This window comes from Dipteris shenzhenensis, chromosome 23 (genome assembly GCF_047967505.1).
Source record: "Dipteris shenzhenensis isolate YYH24624 ecotype China chromosome 23, Dip_SZ_1.0, whole genome shotgun sequence".
NCBI classification, from domain to species: domain Eukaryota; kingdom Viridiplantae; phylum Streptophyta; class Polypodiopsida; order Gleicheniales; family Dipteridaceae; genus Dipteris; species Dipteris shenzhenensis.
The window spans coordinates 10,406,998-10,423,487 of record NC_141618.1 but is presented as its reverse complement, the minus strand read 5'-3'; the positions used below and the strand labels follow the sequence as shown (position 1 = coordinate 10,423,487).

The 16,490-nt window shown below is 44.3% G+C and overlaps 1 protein-coding gene across 2 annotated transcripts in view; it reads left to right on the top strand.

Annotated features, from left to right (window-relative positions):
• Positions 1-13,861, top strand: part of RECQL2 (RECQ helicase L2) — a 176,407-nt gene extending 162,546 nt beyond the window's left edge. The window contains exons 20-21 of one of the 2 annotated variants that reach the window (XR_015543197.1): positions 12,967-13,367; positions 13,464-13,861. Coding sequence is in view for 1 of the 2 variants with exons in the window: in XM_087394163.1 (XP_087250289.1) it covers positions 12,967-13,272 (306 nt within the window). In the remaining variant the exon portion in view is untranslated. Of the gene's footprint in view, positions 1-12,966 lie in introns of both variants that reach the window. The other variant, XM_087394163.1, reaches the window with a different exon arrangement.
• The last annotated feature ends 2,629 nt before the right edge of the window (positions 13,862-16,490 follow it).

Sequence of the window (16,490 nt, the reverse complement as noted above, 5' to 3'; positions counted from 1 at the left end):
ACAGCGCCTCCTCCTCTCCCTCTCTATCAGTGTTAAGAAATCTCCCACGATCAAATCAACATAAGATCACCATGTCAAAGAGGCTTTCGATTCCTTTAGGATAACTTCTCTTCCCTCACAAAACAGAAGATCAGTGATTGATGAACATCTGCAGCAAGCATCAATTGCCTAACTTCTTTAGGACAACCATCATCGACGCAGGTCACGATCCATTGCGCCTTAGCCTGCAATTCCTTGGTCCCTCTATCTCTTTGCATATGGAGTTCATGGAGTCTCTGTCGCCCAAAATCCTTCAGCTAGCAGACAACGATACACAGCTATACCTTAAGCTGTGCTAATCCATAGATCATCACCAACTGCGCACAAACCCAACGGAAGACACTTCCAGCAATAGCCCTGCTGCCTTCATTTCTCACGGAGAAACTAGCTCACATTTATAGCGTCACCCGCACAGCCACGTAGCTTCCTCAATCAGAAAAAAAACAGAGCCCTTCCATATGATCTCAGCCAGACCACGATTCTCTGCATCAGCTCACGTGCAAACAACGACTGTCCTACCTACGTAGTAGCTATGCTCAACCAACGAACAACAGCTTGTAATTTCTGGAGATCCCCGGCACCCAGGTCTTCTCAGCGCACACACCCTCTTTCATCTACGAGAGCCCCCTTCATTTTTCGTCGTTCAGCCTCCTCTTCTCGGAGTCCCCCCTTGCATCGTAGATCCTTCTAGCGTAAAACCGAATCAGCTCCCAGCCGTCATCTCCACGTAGCTCCAGCTCACAGCCTAGAAGCTCCCCTTCATCCATCACGTAGCCACCTTTGCATGAGCAGGATGCCTTCCCAATCAGTCCAGCCACCTCAGCCTAATTTGCCACCTCATCAGTGACATTTTACCACTCTCAAGACATTTTCCCCAAATCACATTAAATGCACATTTTGGACCTTTAGTCACACAATTCCCACACACATTAGCATGCACATTAAAGCTTGCATGCAACCCCGTACACACACATGAAAAGCCCTTTGACATGGACACCATAACATATCAAATTCTTGTAACATGCAAGTGCACATTGACTCAGGAAAATATAAAAAACCCTTCATGACTTGACTTTACATGACCCCAAAAACATTTCGCTTGATCACACACTAGACATCCTTGCTCTGGAAGTCTGGTACAACCACATTGCATTTTATCATTTCCCATGAAGTCCCTGCAAAACATACTTTATTGTCTCAAAAAACTATACATCAGTCCATCATGCTTATGAAAGAAAAATCCACAAATGCCAAAAGCCCACACCTACCCTAGATGTGTACAGCTATGTGCCTACCCACAACTATATACAGTGCTCAAAAACTTGATACAGGTTTTATCCTATCACCGCCTTCCCCCCCCCCGTTCTCTCAATGGCCTACCATCTTCTTTCTCCCCCCTTTCCCCCAGGTCCATACTGTCCCTCTGTTTCTACGTGTGGGCCTGCTGGCACCACTCGTTGTGCCTTGCTATGACCTGGTGGTAGCACCCCCAAAATGGTGCCCCTCAGCATGTTCAAAATGGGGTTTTATGGCCCGTCTTCAGCCTGCTTTGAGGCGGCATTTGATCACAGTGTTGCGCCTAGGATGAGGCCTCTTCTTGGGCCTGTGGTCTCCATTCGATCATTGGCCAACTAGTTTGTCTGCAGTTTGAGACTGGATTGACCGAGTCTAGCCTTTCCTGGAACAGCCAATCACTCATAGAGCCTATACATGGCCCTCTATCATGTGCCTGCTTCTTCTCCCTTTTATAGCTGCAACTCCTCAGACCTACCGCCTTTGTCTGAACATGTGGGTGGACTTATTGTTGGAGGGAGAAAGAAAGAAAGAAAGACCGATGGGTCTATGAGACTGTGAAAATCCTGATACAACGAGCTGTGGTAGTGGAGCTACTAAATGAGCGTCCATACCAATGCAAAATGCAAAATGCAAAAAATGCAAAAAATGCAGAATGGCAGTACTAAGTCCTAAGTACAACATAGTCATGTCGATGGTCGACTATATATCAATCTCAGCATCATCATCCCCAGCAACAGCAAGATATCAGGATGGATGAGGCAGTGGAGGCATGAAGCCGGCAATAGAGTGTTGTCGGCCACTCAGAGGTGCGGTCCTGGCACGTCTCTTGGTCGTAGCTCTGCGTCTAACCAGGGCTACTGTGACCCCCATTGGTCGGGCTCCAACTCTAAACAAAAAGGGGATGTCTCCAAGTGTGATCTGTGTGTCGACCCTCTGTCTGAGCTGTCGGGTCACAGGCTCCGGGTCACGGTCATGTCGAGGCCTCGTCTCGTTGGGGTCCATGTGATCTAGCTGAAAGAACTCCGTGATAGAGCTTTGAGAGGGAAAAAGTCTGCTCCTATCTCCGTGCTCGGAGTATCCTCTCGCGGTGTCTAAGTGCCTCATGAATGAAACCTGCCAAACACTGCTGGTCTGGGTAGGAGAGGAAATGGGCTAAAATCCCATAACTATCTCTAAAGAGGCAGTGGAAACGTCCTCGGATCTCATAGTACACAGGACACCTGAAGATGAAATGCTCCTCTGTCTCAACCTCCTGTATGTCACATAGTGTGCATATGTGCCGCTCCCTGGGTAGTCGCTCTACTCTGCCGCTCTCGATGCGAAGTCTGTGTGAAGAGACCCGGAACTGCACAAGAGAGATTCTCATCGAGTGGGGTAGGTGAATCTGTGTGTATCCTGGCGGGTCAATGAAACCCTCCGCTGTGATATGTAAGAAGTGATCTATGTAGAAGCTAAGCTTCACTGGGAGTTCACTCGGTTCCAACCAGGTCCGAAAAGTGTGTAGCTGTAGTAGATCCTCACGGATAACCTAGTTGACCTCGTGTGATAAGAGGGGAGAGAACGGAGCATCCATGCTATACTGGAAGGGAGGTGGTCTATCCATGTGGAGCCCCAGTCGCTCAAACCATCTCTCTGTACGTGCATACCAGCACCTCTGATCTCCTCCTGCTACAAGTGCCATAGAAGAGGATAGAACTATCCATGGTAGCCTGCTATGCCCCGAGGTATAATCCCCATATTCCCTAACTCGGTATAGATATGTGATGACCTGAAATGCAGCATCTAGCTGTAAAGGGGGTGACCCAAACTCAGCCTGAATGATCTGGTGAGGAACGGATGACTTACCACGAATCATCCGTGATAGCATGAGAACCTGTAGCCGCTCCACACGGGCCCACTCTATATCCGACAAGTCTGGCCCCCAACAAGGACTGTCGTACATCCCTGTTGGGCAAGCGAAGGAGTCAAAAAGCAACCCCTTGGTGCGTGAATCTTGAAAGTGTGAGCGGAAGCACTGCCTCTCTAGCATGGCCAATGAGGCATTACTCAAGCGTGCCTGCATCGCGGGTCTCATAGTGAAGCTCGGTTCGAAGAAGATAACCCCAAGATAAGTGTAAGATGAAACTATCTCAACAGATGACCCCGCAAATGTGAACTGCTTCTGACGCATGATGGCTCAAGATGTATTGAAGATCATGACCTTGGTTTTACCCAGGTTGACCTTCAAATCATGAGACTCACAAAAGGACTGTAGTGCGTCTAGTTGTCTCTGAAGCCCCTCTGCTGAGGAAGACAAGAGAGCCACGTCATCTGCATAGAGCAAAATTTGGATCAACGTGCCCGCAAGAGAGCAACCTACACCCCCCTGTGTCTGCATCACTGTCTCAAGCTCGTCAATGTAGAGGCCAAACAAGGTAGGCGACAAAGGACACCCTTGTTTGACCCCGATGGTACTCATGATCTCGTCTGTCCACCCGGATCCTACCCAAACTCTGCCAGAAACTCTCTCGTAAAGTTCCATGACAGCCCAAATGATCTTCTGGTCATAACCCAAGTCCTGTAGGCGTCGTATGAGGCGGGCTCTCGGGACCGTGTCAAATGCCTTGCGAAAATCCACAAAGCAACAATAAACCCTCTGCTTCGGTGACCTCGCCTCCTCGATGATACATCTGAGCGTCAGAATGTGGTCCATGGTTCCATGATCACGCCGGAATCCGGCCTGTCCTACTGCTCTGAGTCCTCGACACTCTGCAAGTCTGCTAACCTCGGAGCCAAGTACTGATGCACAAATCTTGGACATGACATGTCCAATCATAATGGTCCTGTAGTTCTCCGGGCTCATGGGATCCCCTGCCTTGTGGATGGGTGAGATAGTGTTAATGGTCCAAGTGTGGAAATCCCAAACAAACCGCTTCATTAAAAAGCTTTGCTAAGATTGGGGCTAGGAGGTTAATCGCATATGCAATGAACTCAGTGCATAGTCCCTCATGATCCTTCGCTCGGCCATTATGAAGTTTCATTATAGCATCCTTTACCCCTCCTCTAGTGAAGAGGGTGCAGGATGTGGGACGAGGCATGTGTGAGAGGCTAGGGACTGGTTGATTTAGGATGTCATAAAGTGTGCGCGCATAATCAAACCAGATCTGGGTGTCAGTGAGTGGCGGAGGGGACCGTCCTTCTAGAAATCTCCGCCAGAAGTCCTTAGAGTTGTTACTAAACAAAATGTTCAGTAGCTCCTCCTCGTTTCGACGAACGAAGTCTAGTTTCTTCCTCTGTACCAGTCTACGGTATTCACGTAGCGTATCTGGTACGCTCGGAAGACTATTTTTGGTTTCGAATCTGAGTTGACGGCGTAAGGCCTTACACTCATCATCGTACCAACTATTACAAGGTACGGTTCCAGGGGGTGGTGGGCGGGTGGAGCGGGTGGTGTGGGGAAAAGCATGAATGGCAGCCTCGGGTAGTGAGCGGGTGACAAGGGCAGCACGATCCTCTAAAAGGGGTATGAAGTCAATATAAGCGAGACGTATGTACAGACGGCCAGAGTAAGAAGGTGAGTGATCCCGATCAAAGCGTATATCGTGGTAGGTGGAGTAAGCACTGAGTGGGGTGGAAGGTGTTGTGCGAAGGGAGGTGGAGATGCGAAAGAAAAGGTATGTATGATCAGCCCTTGGGGGGAGAGGTGCTACGGTGAAGTCAGTAATGCGAGATGTGAAGACAGGGGATCCCATGATGTAATCAACAACACTGGAGCCCCCCCCATGTGGAAAGCATGTGAAACCACTTGAAGCGGGCCATCTGTCAAGACCATTATAGATAATGAGATCATGTATTCTGCCTAGGTCTAATAGGGCCTGCCTATAGGATGAGAGTGGACCTCGCCTGTCAGCCGAAACCCGTAGCATACCTGCCTCCTCAACGTCAACATCTGCCAGTAGAGTGGAATCATCTCTGAAATCAAGAAGTGGTACCTAATGGGTCCTTGTCCTCGCGTTGAAGTCCCCCACTAGAAGGACCTCTCCGCGGCTAGAAAAGTCAATGCTGGACTGATAAAGGGCAGCAAATGGGGATGTCTCATCATCACCTCGAATATCTCTGGCAAAGTGGGAGGTCTCCGGGGGGAAGTAGCAAACTGCGACAAACAGATCCTGGCTGTCCATGTGTCGTATCCAGATCCAAAGAAATCTGGAATGTGTATCTCTCTGCTCTACTGAAATGATCGCCCGAAGTGTGGATCTGAAAAGGACTGCAACTCCACCTGAACCTCGAACTCCTCCTGTACCCCTCATCTCATCTCTGTAGGCAGACTCCCATGTATATCCGCTGACTATTGGGAGAGGACGCTCTGGACTCTGATGTGTCTTTGTATAGAAGACTATGTCGTGGCCTGTATAGGATTCCGAGAAGTTCCCTGGTTCTGACCCTAAGGTACCATTACAGTTCCAAATGGTGCAGGACAGGGTCTCAGATATCTGATTCTCATAGGCCCCGCTTCCCTATGTAGGGGAGGGGACAGGTGTCCTACGGGGGCCTGTAAGAAGTCGTCCCTCTCGTACCACTGCCCACTTCCCCTCGTTTTGGGCTTGATCCTGCTGCTGCAGCAAAGAGCGCCTCTCCTCAACCTGTAGAGGTGTGAGGTCCTCATCCATAGAGATCACTGGCTGATCTCGAAGGACTGACCTGCGTCGTAGAGCTGAAAGTCATGCCTGAGTGTCATGAAATCGTATGATCAGGGGTTGCTCTCAGTTGGAATCTCTCCCCACCCGCCATGCCCTCTCTATCTTGTGCTCAGCCACACCCAAGGTAGCGGTCACGAACGCAGTCGCATCTACCATCGGTGTAGCCTCAGTGCGTGGGATCCGCGTACTCTGATGTTGAGAGCCCTATTGGCTCTCTGCTGCTGCTCCATGAGGGTAGCCGAAACGGTGACCCTTGCGGGTTCCCATTTGGCCACGTCAACCCATCTAGAAGTCTCCTCAATAGCAGATTGCATGCTCGCAATCTGTGCCTCGACCACCAGGGTACTCCCTGGGGCAGTGTGTATGGCTATGACCTCCTGTTGGAGCTGCATGATATCCTGTCTGAGTCCCTGAATAAGACCCGCCTGCTTCCGAATGGCCCTAGCCTGCTCCTGTGTATGATGCGGCTCTGCTCCTGGTTGAAGCGGACCTGCTCCTGTGCGAAGCGAGCCAGCTCCATCTCACGCTCACGAAAACTATGTATCTCCGTGAGTAGGGTCTCACGGGCCTCTGGTGTGTCAGTCCACCCATGTCCATGCTGAAACTATGGTCACTGTGGCATGAAAGAGTGGGACTGAGTCCGAAAACTGGACGGTGGCTGAGTGAGGAACGGAGATGACAGTGGAATGGATGAGGCAATCCCAATGAGGTGTGGGAGGGTGGGCTGACTGAGAGGGAGAGGGGAGAGTGAAGCGTAATGCGGCACAGTGTATGACACCTCCGAAGTAGGTGTCATAAGCTGTGCGAGAGCTGTAACAGGAGAAGAGGGAAAGGGAACAACAACCGGCACCATGGGCATGAGTATGTCACTGATCGTAGATGTAGACACTGTAGCGGGAGTTGAGGTTGAGGTTGAGGTTGAGGTTGAGATTGAGGTACAGATAGATGCTGAAGAAGCTGAGGCGGGTCCTACCTTTGCCTTGTTGTTTACCCCGAGTCCACTTGGGTTGTAACGTGTGTTCACATCCTCCAAATTCAGTTGTGTCATTTGCTTTTTTTTGTTGTTGTTATTTTCGTCTTTCTTGGCTTTGTCCCCCATTCTCTTGGGGTGCGGGTGCAGATCTTAGTGTTAATGTTCAGCCGGGAGTGGGAGCACTGGTTCCCCCCCCATAATGGGAGGCACGTCCAGTGCGAGGTGGTGGAGAGGTAGTGCGGAAGCTTGAAGTGGAGAGGCAGCCAAGAGGTGGAGGAGGAGGAGAGGCTAAGATGGCGAGGATTTTTAATTATTATTTATTTTAAAGGTGGTTGTGGTTTCCTTTTTTTTCTTCCCCAAAAAACAAAAAAAAAAGTGGCGAGGGGAGCAGAGAAGGGGGGGGGGGGGGGGTGGATGAGCGGAAAAGGAGGGAGGGAGGTGGGTGGTGGCTGAGTGAGGGGGTAGCGGGGAGCGAGGGGTGGCTGAGTGGAGCAAGGGGCTGAGCGGGGGGTAGCGGGGAGCGAGGGGTGGTTGAGGGGAGTGAGGGGTGGTTGAGGGGAGCGAGGAGCGAGGGGCTGAGCGGGAGCGAGGAGCGAGAAGGGGGGGTGCGGGTAGCGAGGAGCGAGGGGCTGAGCGGGAGCGAGGAGCGAGAAGGGGGGGTGCGGGTAGCGAGAAGGGGGGCTGAGCAGGAGCGAGGGGCGGGGGGCTGAGCGGGCTGAGGGGAGCGGGGGGCTGAGCGGGCTGAGCGGGAGCGGGAGCGAGGAGCGAGAAGGGAAAGATTTACTGACTTCCTTGAATGCTTGCCATCAACATGCAAAGTTCTGGTAAAATAGTTCCAATGACTTTGAGGAAGAGAGTGAGAAAACAAGAAGGTACTTGAGGAGATTGAAGAAGAGGCCTCCTATGGACCAAAACAAGATACAAGAAGTGGTACGTGAGATGAGAGCTCGGAAAAACCGTTGGAGAGCACCAAGCGAACTTATTTGGGTAGTGGCTAGACTCTAGAGACACCAATTTCATAGAGGCGCGTGGACTTGGACAAGTGAGAGACCTGGTAGTTGGATTGTTACATAAGCCATCATCATGGGAACCTTGCCGCTTGGTTATGGTGAGGCGGGCTGCGGGAAACCAGAAGGGTTGGACAATGTTTGCATGAATGGGACATTAATGGACTTGCCATTTAATAGTACAATGTCATAGTATTATTATGGTTGGGGTCAAGGGATTATCCTAGGGCTGGAGTGCAATGCTAAGGCCGAAAGGGGCATAGGAGTACCGAGGTCCATTATGGAGACATGGCACTCAAATGGGTCCCAAGTGGCAAACACTAGGTTCAGAGCTGATAAAGGAAGGAGGTTGCGACCTCACTTGAGAATATAAGAACTTCAGATCATAAGAAGTATCAGTGGCTAGGAGGTATAAGGAATCAAAGCCCTCTTTTTGTGTTAATGTATCATTGGCATCAGAGCATCAATTTCAATCATGGGAAAATCTGCAATCAGAATTGCAGCAGCTGTTTGTATTCCAAAAACGATCGTCTTTGAGAGGGGAGTGAACCTTGTTGGTTGCGTTACTTGCGTATCTCCAGCACTTGCGCCTACAGCTCATTGCCTTCTCATGAGCTGCTGTTAGGGGCTGCCTAGCGGCTGAAAATTCATATGGATTTATTTAAAAATGCTGCTTATCTCTGGCAATCATGTTTTGCAGCCTATCGTTTGTGTACAGCTAGCAGTGATGGTGATTGATTCATAATGGAGCTCTATTGGTGCTTGGTGAATTCCATAGCGGAGTTGAAGAGCTGATTGAAGTTGGAATTCTGGCTTCCGAAGCTCCACAAATGGATGCCGTGCGCCTTGTCAAACCCTTGGCCACCTTGTAGGATGCAGTCCGAGAGATGGTGCCAAGCACCTTGTAATTCCTCGCTGGTGTGTAGGAGGAGATAGGGAGCAAGGGCTTGAAATGCGTTCTTCTCTTGCACCAAACACTTGGAGATGGGAGTCAAGCCATATTTGGGTTCGGGAAAGCCGGTAGAGTTGTCAACAAGGGTGTAGGAGAAGACTCCCTTGGCGCGAAAAAGGACGGCCCGATGCGTTTATGCATAGATTAGCGAGCTTTAAGTAAAATGGAAAAAAGTAAGATTCTTCACCAGTTTTATTGGTAGAGCAAAGGATGGTACTATGCATTTATGCATCGATTATCGAGCTTTAAATAAAATCACAACAAAAAATAAATCCTATGCCTCGCATTGATGAGCTCTTTGGTCAATTGCAAGGGGCTAAATATTTTACTAAAATTGACTTAAGATCTGGATATCACCATGTACGGATTAGGGAAGAGAATGTCCCTAAGACATCACTAGGCATGGGCATTATCAATTTAGAGTAGTAACAAATGGCACTACTCTAGTAGCTTTTATGACACTAATGAATAGTATCCTAGGGCCATATTAAGGAAAATATGCTATAGTATTCTTAGATGATATCCTTATCTATATTAAAACGAAAAAAAACATATGGAACATTTGGGAAAATTGTTCGAGATGCTTAGAGATAACTCTCATAGCAAAAATCCAAGTGTGAATTATTTGCTAAAGAAGTAAAGTACTTGGGACATCTTATACCATAAGAAGGGATTGGTATGGATCTTGATATTGTAATGGTCATATCTTACTAACCTAGAAGAATTACATATATTCTTAGGTTTGTTTGGGTTTCCTAGGAGATTCACCCAAGACTATACCAAAGTTGATGTCCCAATGATCAACTTAAGGGAAAGGAAAGTATCTTCATACAGAATGAACCTCAAAACAAGAGTTTTAAGAAGTTAAAGGTAGGTATAACCGCAACTCCTGCCTTAAAGGCTTCGACTAGTGGCTTTGAAAGCAAAAAGCTAGACTACGCTCAACAGAATTACTTGGCATATGGAAGGAATTGTATGCTATAGTTTATGCTTTAAAGAAACGGAGTTCCTATTTGTATGGTGCTAAATTTGAGATCATTTTTTATCAAGATCGTTTTTGGATTTGCAACCAGCCAAAGATTGAAGAAAGAAAAGCTAGGTGGGCAAAATAATATAGGAGTTTGATATTCAATTGACATAGCGGAAGGGAAATTTTAATGTGATAGCTGATTCCTTAAGCCGAGTGCCAATGTAAATGAATTGAGTTTTACTTAATTCCAATTCCAAAATGATTTCCTAGAGTCCTTAAAAGGAAAATGAGAGTTTGATCCAACATGGAAAGCAATTATGAGAAGAGATCCAACAGGTCGAGGAGCTTTCATTGAGGAGTCATGTGGAAATGGTAATACAACATAGATTGGTGATAAAGGACTCAAGTGGAAAAAAATAGTATTGAAGATGGCTACCTACTCTACAAAGGTAGAGTATGTGTCCAAATAATAGTCTGAGTGCTTGGATACCCAAGGATTCAGTAGAGGTATATGCATCTAAAGAGACCATTCTTTTAGCTTGGAATAGATAAGGAGTCCAAGATGATGCGTTGAAAGTAGGTGGTCTCCTACATCCCTTGGAGATCTCATCTGGCAAATCCGAACGTTTCTCCATGGATTTTATTATATGATTACCTAGGACACAGATAGGATACAATTTTATGGGGGTAATTGTGGATCGGTTGACCAAGAAAGCTCAGTTTATTGTCACCAATGAAAGGTTAAAACTCCCTAATTAGCAAAGTTATTTGTGGAGCATATCTATAGATTGTATTGGCTACCAGCTGGTATTATTAGTGACCAGGATAGCAAATTTAACAGCCATTTTTGGAGGGTTATATTTATGAGGTTGGAAACTAGTTTAGCCAAAGACTTTCTTGAAGATATGAAGGAAATGCTTAAAGTAGCTAAAGATAGCATTAGAGAGGCTCAAGATAGAGCAAGAGGCTATCCAAATCCACACCATTGAAAGTTGGAGTTTGAAGAAAACGAGAAAATCTTAGAGTGCCCAATCTTCAGAAACCCTTAAAACGGGTAAATGCACAAAGTTGTCTCCTAGGTATTGTGGACCATTCCTACTACTTAAGAGAATTGGAGAACTTGCTTACAAATTAGCGTCATCAAAAGTATAGAGCACATCCAGTTTTAAATGTAAGTTAGCAAAAAAAGAACTTAGGAAATGATGACAATCTCATTGGAAACCTACTACAGCCTGCTTGTGTCACCCAAGCATCTACCGGATCGTATGCAAGTGATTCCACAAGGAAAGGGGAAGAGAGTGGGGAGGGAGAAGGGAGAAGAGAGCATGAGGGAGAGGGAGAGGGATGGGAGCAAGGAAGAGTGGCAATCACAAGACAACTCACAAGGAAGAACAAGGAAACTAAATGCAAGAGATTGAGAGAAAAGAGAGCTTCTATTCCATTCCTTGGAAGTACATAATGAAGACGAAAGTCAAACATTTGGCCATTTATGCAAGTCACCTTTTGAAGGGAGGGCCTGAACCCTATTCCTTGTCACTCTCTCTCTCTTGTAACAACCACTGGGCCTATTTATCGCCAAGGCATATGCTAATTCTCTCAACCCTCCTTTGTCTCCAAATGGCTCTTGTGTTATCCGCATGAACCAGAAAAAATCTTAGATAGATAGGGAAAAAGAACCTGATATAAACTTTAAATAGCAAAAATCGTTCTCAAGAATGCCATTTTATAGAAAGCACATCATGCTTCACCAAAATTGACCTGAATTGGTTTTTAGGCTTCATGACCATGAGAGTCCTCTTCGCTCTCTTTCACCTACTATTTTAGAGGAAAGAGAGATTTCTTTGGAGGTGAGCTTGAATATTAATATAGAAGCTCTAATATTTGTACAAAAATGCAGGATAAGAGACAGAGGAGAGGAGACATCACAATACCCACACAAACTGAACATGTTCCCATCTATCCATAAGCTTGTACAGAGCAGGATAAGAGACAGAGGAGAGGATACATCACAATACCGGCACAAAAGGAGCCTGTTCCCATTTATCCATAAGCTTGTATACATCCTACTACATGTGGTTAACATCAAATCCATATTAATCACTGCCTTGTTACTTAGGTACATAACTCTCTAGTCTATATTAAAGACTATTGCTAATGACCTTTTCTAATAGTTTTCAGAGGAATGGATTTCTCTTGCTTTGATTAAGTGCATTGCTCTAGCTCTTCCATAGAAAGCAATCACTATGATCTTCAGGTACATATAGACTTGGCTAGTCTACACTCTCAGACAGCAGACACTCCAAGATTTTCTAAAGCAAGCTGAGAGAAGCAAGAGATGAGACATCACAACTCACATAACATGATTGTAGCAATGTACATCTACCTATTTATATTTTAATGTTAATCACTGCAGATCGATCAACACAACAAATGTGCGTTATCTCTGTTCAATTTTACTAGACCACACAAAGGACCTTTGGCTTAAACTGCATCAATCAACTGCTGATGCCACTGATGCAGGCTTAGCAGTAAGGCACCCCATGGGTGTGAGGTGTGCTGCTGAATGAACTCCAATGTTGTCCAAGATATTGTTGCGAAAGGCTAGTTATGGAACAGGCTGAAGACAGGTTGTCAATGAAATTCCAGCGGAAACTTGGTCACCACAGATGCTGCCAACCAAGAAGTGCAGTGTTCCAAAAGCTGCTTCCACGGCCAGCGTTTATAGTGTACGATTGCTTTTCAAACCAAATCTCCCCCTAAGTGATTGGTAATGTCATTGTGTGTGAAGCACACCCATTGTTGTACCAGAGACACTTGGGTCCCCACAGAAAAGGAGCATTAGTCCTGGGAAATCCCCGTCCCACTTTTCCTTCTCACTGAAAGGGGAAATTTTGTTTAATGCCTTTCCTTTACGTGAATGTTAAAGATTTAAACAGCAGTGTATATGCGCTTTCTGTTATCTTCAAGAGCTCGGATTGATAATCGATTAAGTTTCAAATATGTTGTATTCGTTTGTGATTAAGTTTCAAATATGTTGTATTCATTTGTAGGTAGAAGCAGTTCTTGGGAAGAGAAAAACAGAACAATATGGCAAGGAAATACTGGATGCGATCAAAGACTACACATGCAAAAATTCAGATAGCACATCAGGACATTGGGTCTCACCAAAGGACTCCCATCCACATGCTCTGTCAGATAGCCCAAATGTTTCAAGTCAGCAGAAAACCAGAAAAGCCAAAGACCCTTCAGATATAAAGTCAACTGTTTTCTCTATAAAAAAAAGGAAGCTCGTCCCTCCCACTGGATCCGCCGCTGGATGTATATGCATACAGGACAGCGACAGCGACAAGGATTAGTTTGGCCATGGGGATTACAAAAGGAGGCACAAATAGAAAATTAAGTTTTTGCTTCACTTAAGATGTGATCAAGACGCCATCATTCATATGCAAAGGTATCAGGACAAGATTACATTAGACGGTCCTGTTTCATCCGATGCAACTTTTGATGGTGGGCTTTTGATTCTGACAAGAATTTGAAAATTTTATAGGTACCTGCAAGTGGAGAGCACAACTCAACTTTGGATGGACCTGGGGTTTGGTGGGCTCTTGATTCTGACAAGAACCAGTGAGTTGAGAGCACAACATATGCTCAGATAATCCCTTTTCATCGTCTTTGCCAACTATTCTGAGGAAAGCTTCGGAAGCTAGATCTCTGATGCAGATGTATTGTTCTTGCATTCAATTACTACAGTTTTGAGGCATTGTCTCTGCATGTCTTGGTTACACAGCACAACGACATATAGAGTCAGCAATTCTAAGGGTAGTATATTTAGATGGAGGTCCACTTCTGGATATCCACTGGAAAGTGTTCTAATACCTTTCTGGCCTCCATGGTCGTCCACCATGGCTACGTTCTAAAAATGCTTTCTGCAGAATTACCTTGATTAGAATAATTTTTACTTTCAAATCATCCTTGCTCATCTCGAAGTTAGTTAACTCCAAAGAAACTTTGTAAACAAAGATATGTGATTCAATAGCAGTTGAACCTGGTAACTATTCTTATAATGAGATTTTATTGGAGTTTAGAAATTCTAACATGTTATGAAAGTGATTTCCAACTGATATGCATGGCATGGCTGAGCACTTCAAAGGCTTTCTTTATGAATGTTAATATCCACCCACCCATCCATCCATCCACCCACCCATCCATCATTTATATGTATATATATAATATTTACATATTTATATTTATTTAGATAAACAAAAAAACATATATATTTATTTATTTATTTATTTATATTTATTTATTTTTAATTTAAAAAAATATATAAATATACATATTTTTTTAGTATATAGATAAATAAATATAAATATGAATTCTCTCTCTCTCTCTCTCTCTCTCTCTCTATATATATATATATATATATATATTGTCAAGGCTTTCACTTGGTCCATTTTGGGAGTTAAAAGTATTGCTAAATCATATACTCCTTGACCAATGTGCCCTGAAATTGTGTGACGCATTAATGTAAGATGGTTTTAAAGGATTACACCCTGATAGAACATAAAATGTTTGGTCATTTGAATTTCAGAATTTTAGCCTTACTAGAAAGTTCAAACATGGTACAAGACCTTCCACAGGTCTATTCTCACGAAGATGTACGTGAATCATATTATTTGGGTAAATAGGAATGCATCTTTTTTAAAATTGTGTCAAAAAACATTGTTCTTAAAATTGTCCACTCTAGAAAGTTCAAACATGGTACAAGACCTTCCACAGGTCTATTCTCACGAAGATGTACGTGAATCATATTATTTGGGTAAATAGGCATGCATCTTTTTTAAAATTGTGTCAAAAAACATTGTTCTTAAAATTGATATGCTTCAACAAAATTACTTATTAGAGCCTTATATTGTTTCACAATCACTAAAGATTTTTTTTTTAAATGAAGGATCTAGGTTGTGAAAAAGAACAAATGCATTGGATACTTTCAAAGAGTTCAAAGCTCTAGTTGAGACGCAACTCGACAAGCACACCAAAATTCTCATATGTGATAATGAAAGTGAATAGAAGTCCGATCTTACATGTTAATGCAAAATTATATGCATGCATACAAGATGAGAAAAACAAGCTCATACTCTATTGAAAAAGATTACATAAAAATAATGTGTATTGAATAGAAGTTCATTCAAACATCTTAAAGAATATAGCTAATTTACAAGTATCAAGCTAACAATCAGCCATCTCAATGCACTTAGATTAACAGCTAACACTCATATTCAAGATAAACTCAAGAAAAACTAAACTACATGTAAAATCAATGAAATATATATCAATAAGATCTAGTGAAGAAGCCACGGCTTACCACATAACCAAAGGAAGATTTAGTGTGTAGGCATAAATGGGATATAGTTGATATTATGATCAACCAATTACCATCAACATCGATAACAACATTGACATAGGGACCAACAATTCAAACAATCACTTTATTGACTCCATCAAAGAGTCCTCAACCCTTTTTAGCAAAATGCAGAGGAAAACAAAAAAATATAGGAAGTAGTAATTACACACTAACCCAAATGTGAAGATTCTCAAGTGAACAAAGAAATTAAAAATTTAGACACACAATCGGTGTTCTTATTACAAAAAGTTATAAACATTAACAACTCCATGTTATGCAAAGAAACTACAAAGTATTCAAAGGCTAAGAAGCCATGGAGGTCATCACAAGAGTTCATAGCAAGGAAGATGTGATGCTAAAGAATCAAGTGAAATTTGGAGAGAGACTATACGAATTGTGGCCCAAATGATGGTATTGACCAATCAACCCACTACCAAAGACAAATGATGCTTCATTTGTGGTTTTTTAGTGGCCTTGCCAAAGGTGTAAAGAGTTGAGAAACATAAAAATTAATTTAACAAGGGTGCACAAAAAATTGTTTGTTCTAAATAGCAAGCTTCTCTAAGAGAGGAGAATTACAGAAAATTTAGAAAAAAGGAGAAGTTTGGTGCGCGAAGTGTAAAGTTGGACATACTAGCATTAGATATCAATCGTATCATCTGGACAACATAATTGACCAACGTTGTTATATCATGGTATCAAGGTTGGCTCTATTCCCGCATCGAAGATGGGTAGAGTGACCTATTCTCAAGGTAGATCCTTGGTGGAAATGTTTGTGGCATTTTTCTTTGCCAAGTGATATGCCAACTTCCCATCCCTTATCAATTTCCTAAGGAAGTAATAATGAACCTCAATGTGCTCATCCTAATGTGGAACACCAAATCTTTGTGATTGCTATGCAACTTTGGTTGTCACAATAGATGATCATCGCTTTGTTAGTTTAGAAAACCTTCATATCTTCTAGAATCCAATTCAGCCAATAGCCCCCCCCCAGTAAGAAATTGCACCAATCAATTAATTATTTGGTGGGGGGGGGGGGAGAGAGGTTGCATGGTGGGCCACATGCAGCCACATGGCATATGTCCCTGTGGCATGTGCATACAAGGCTTTGGATTGTTCAACGAGGTGATTAAAGGGGGATGTGGAGGAATGATGCTCCATGCAATCATT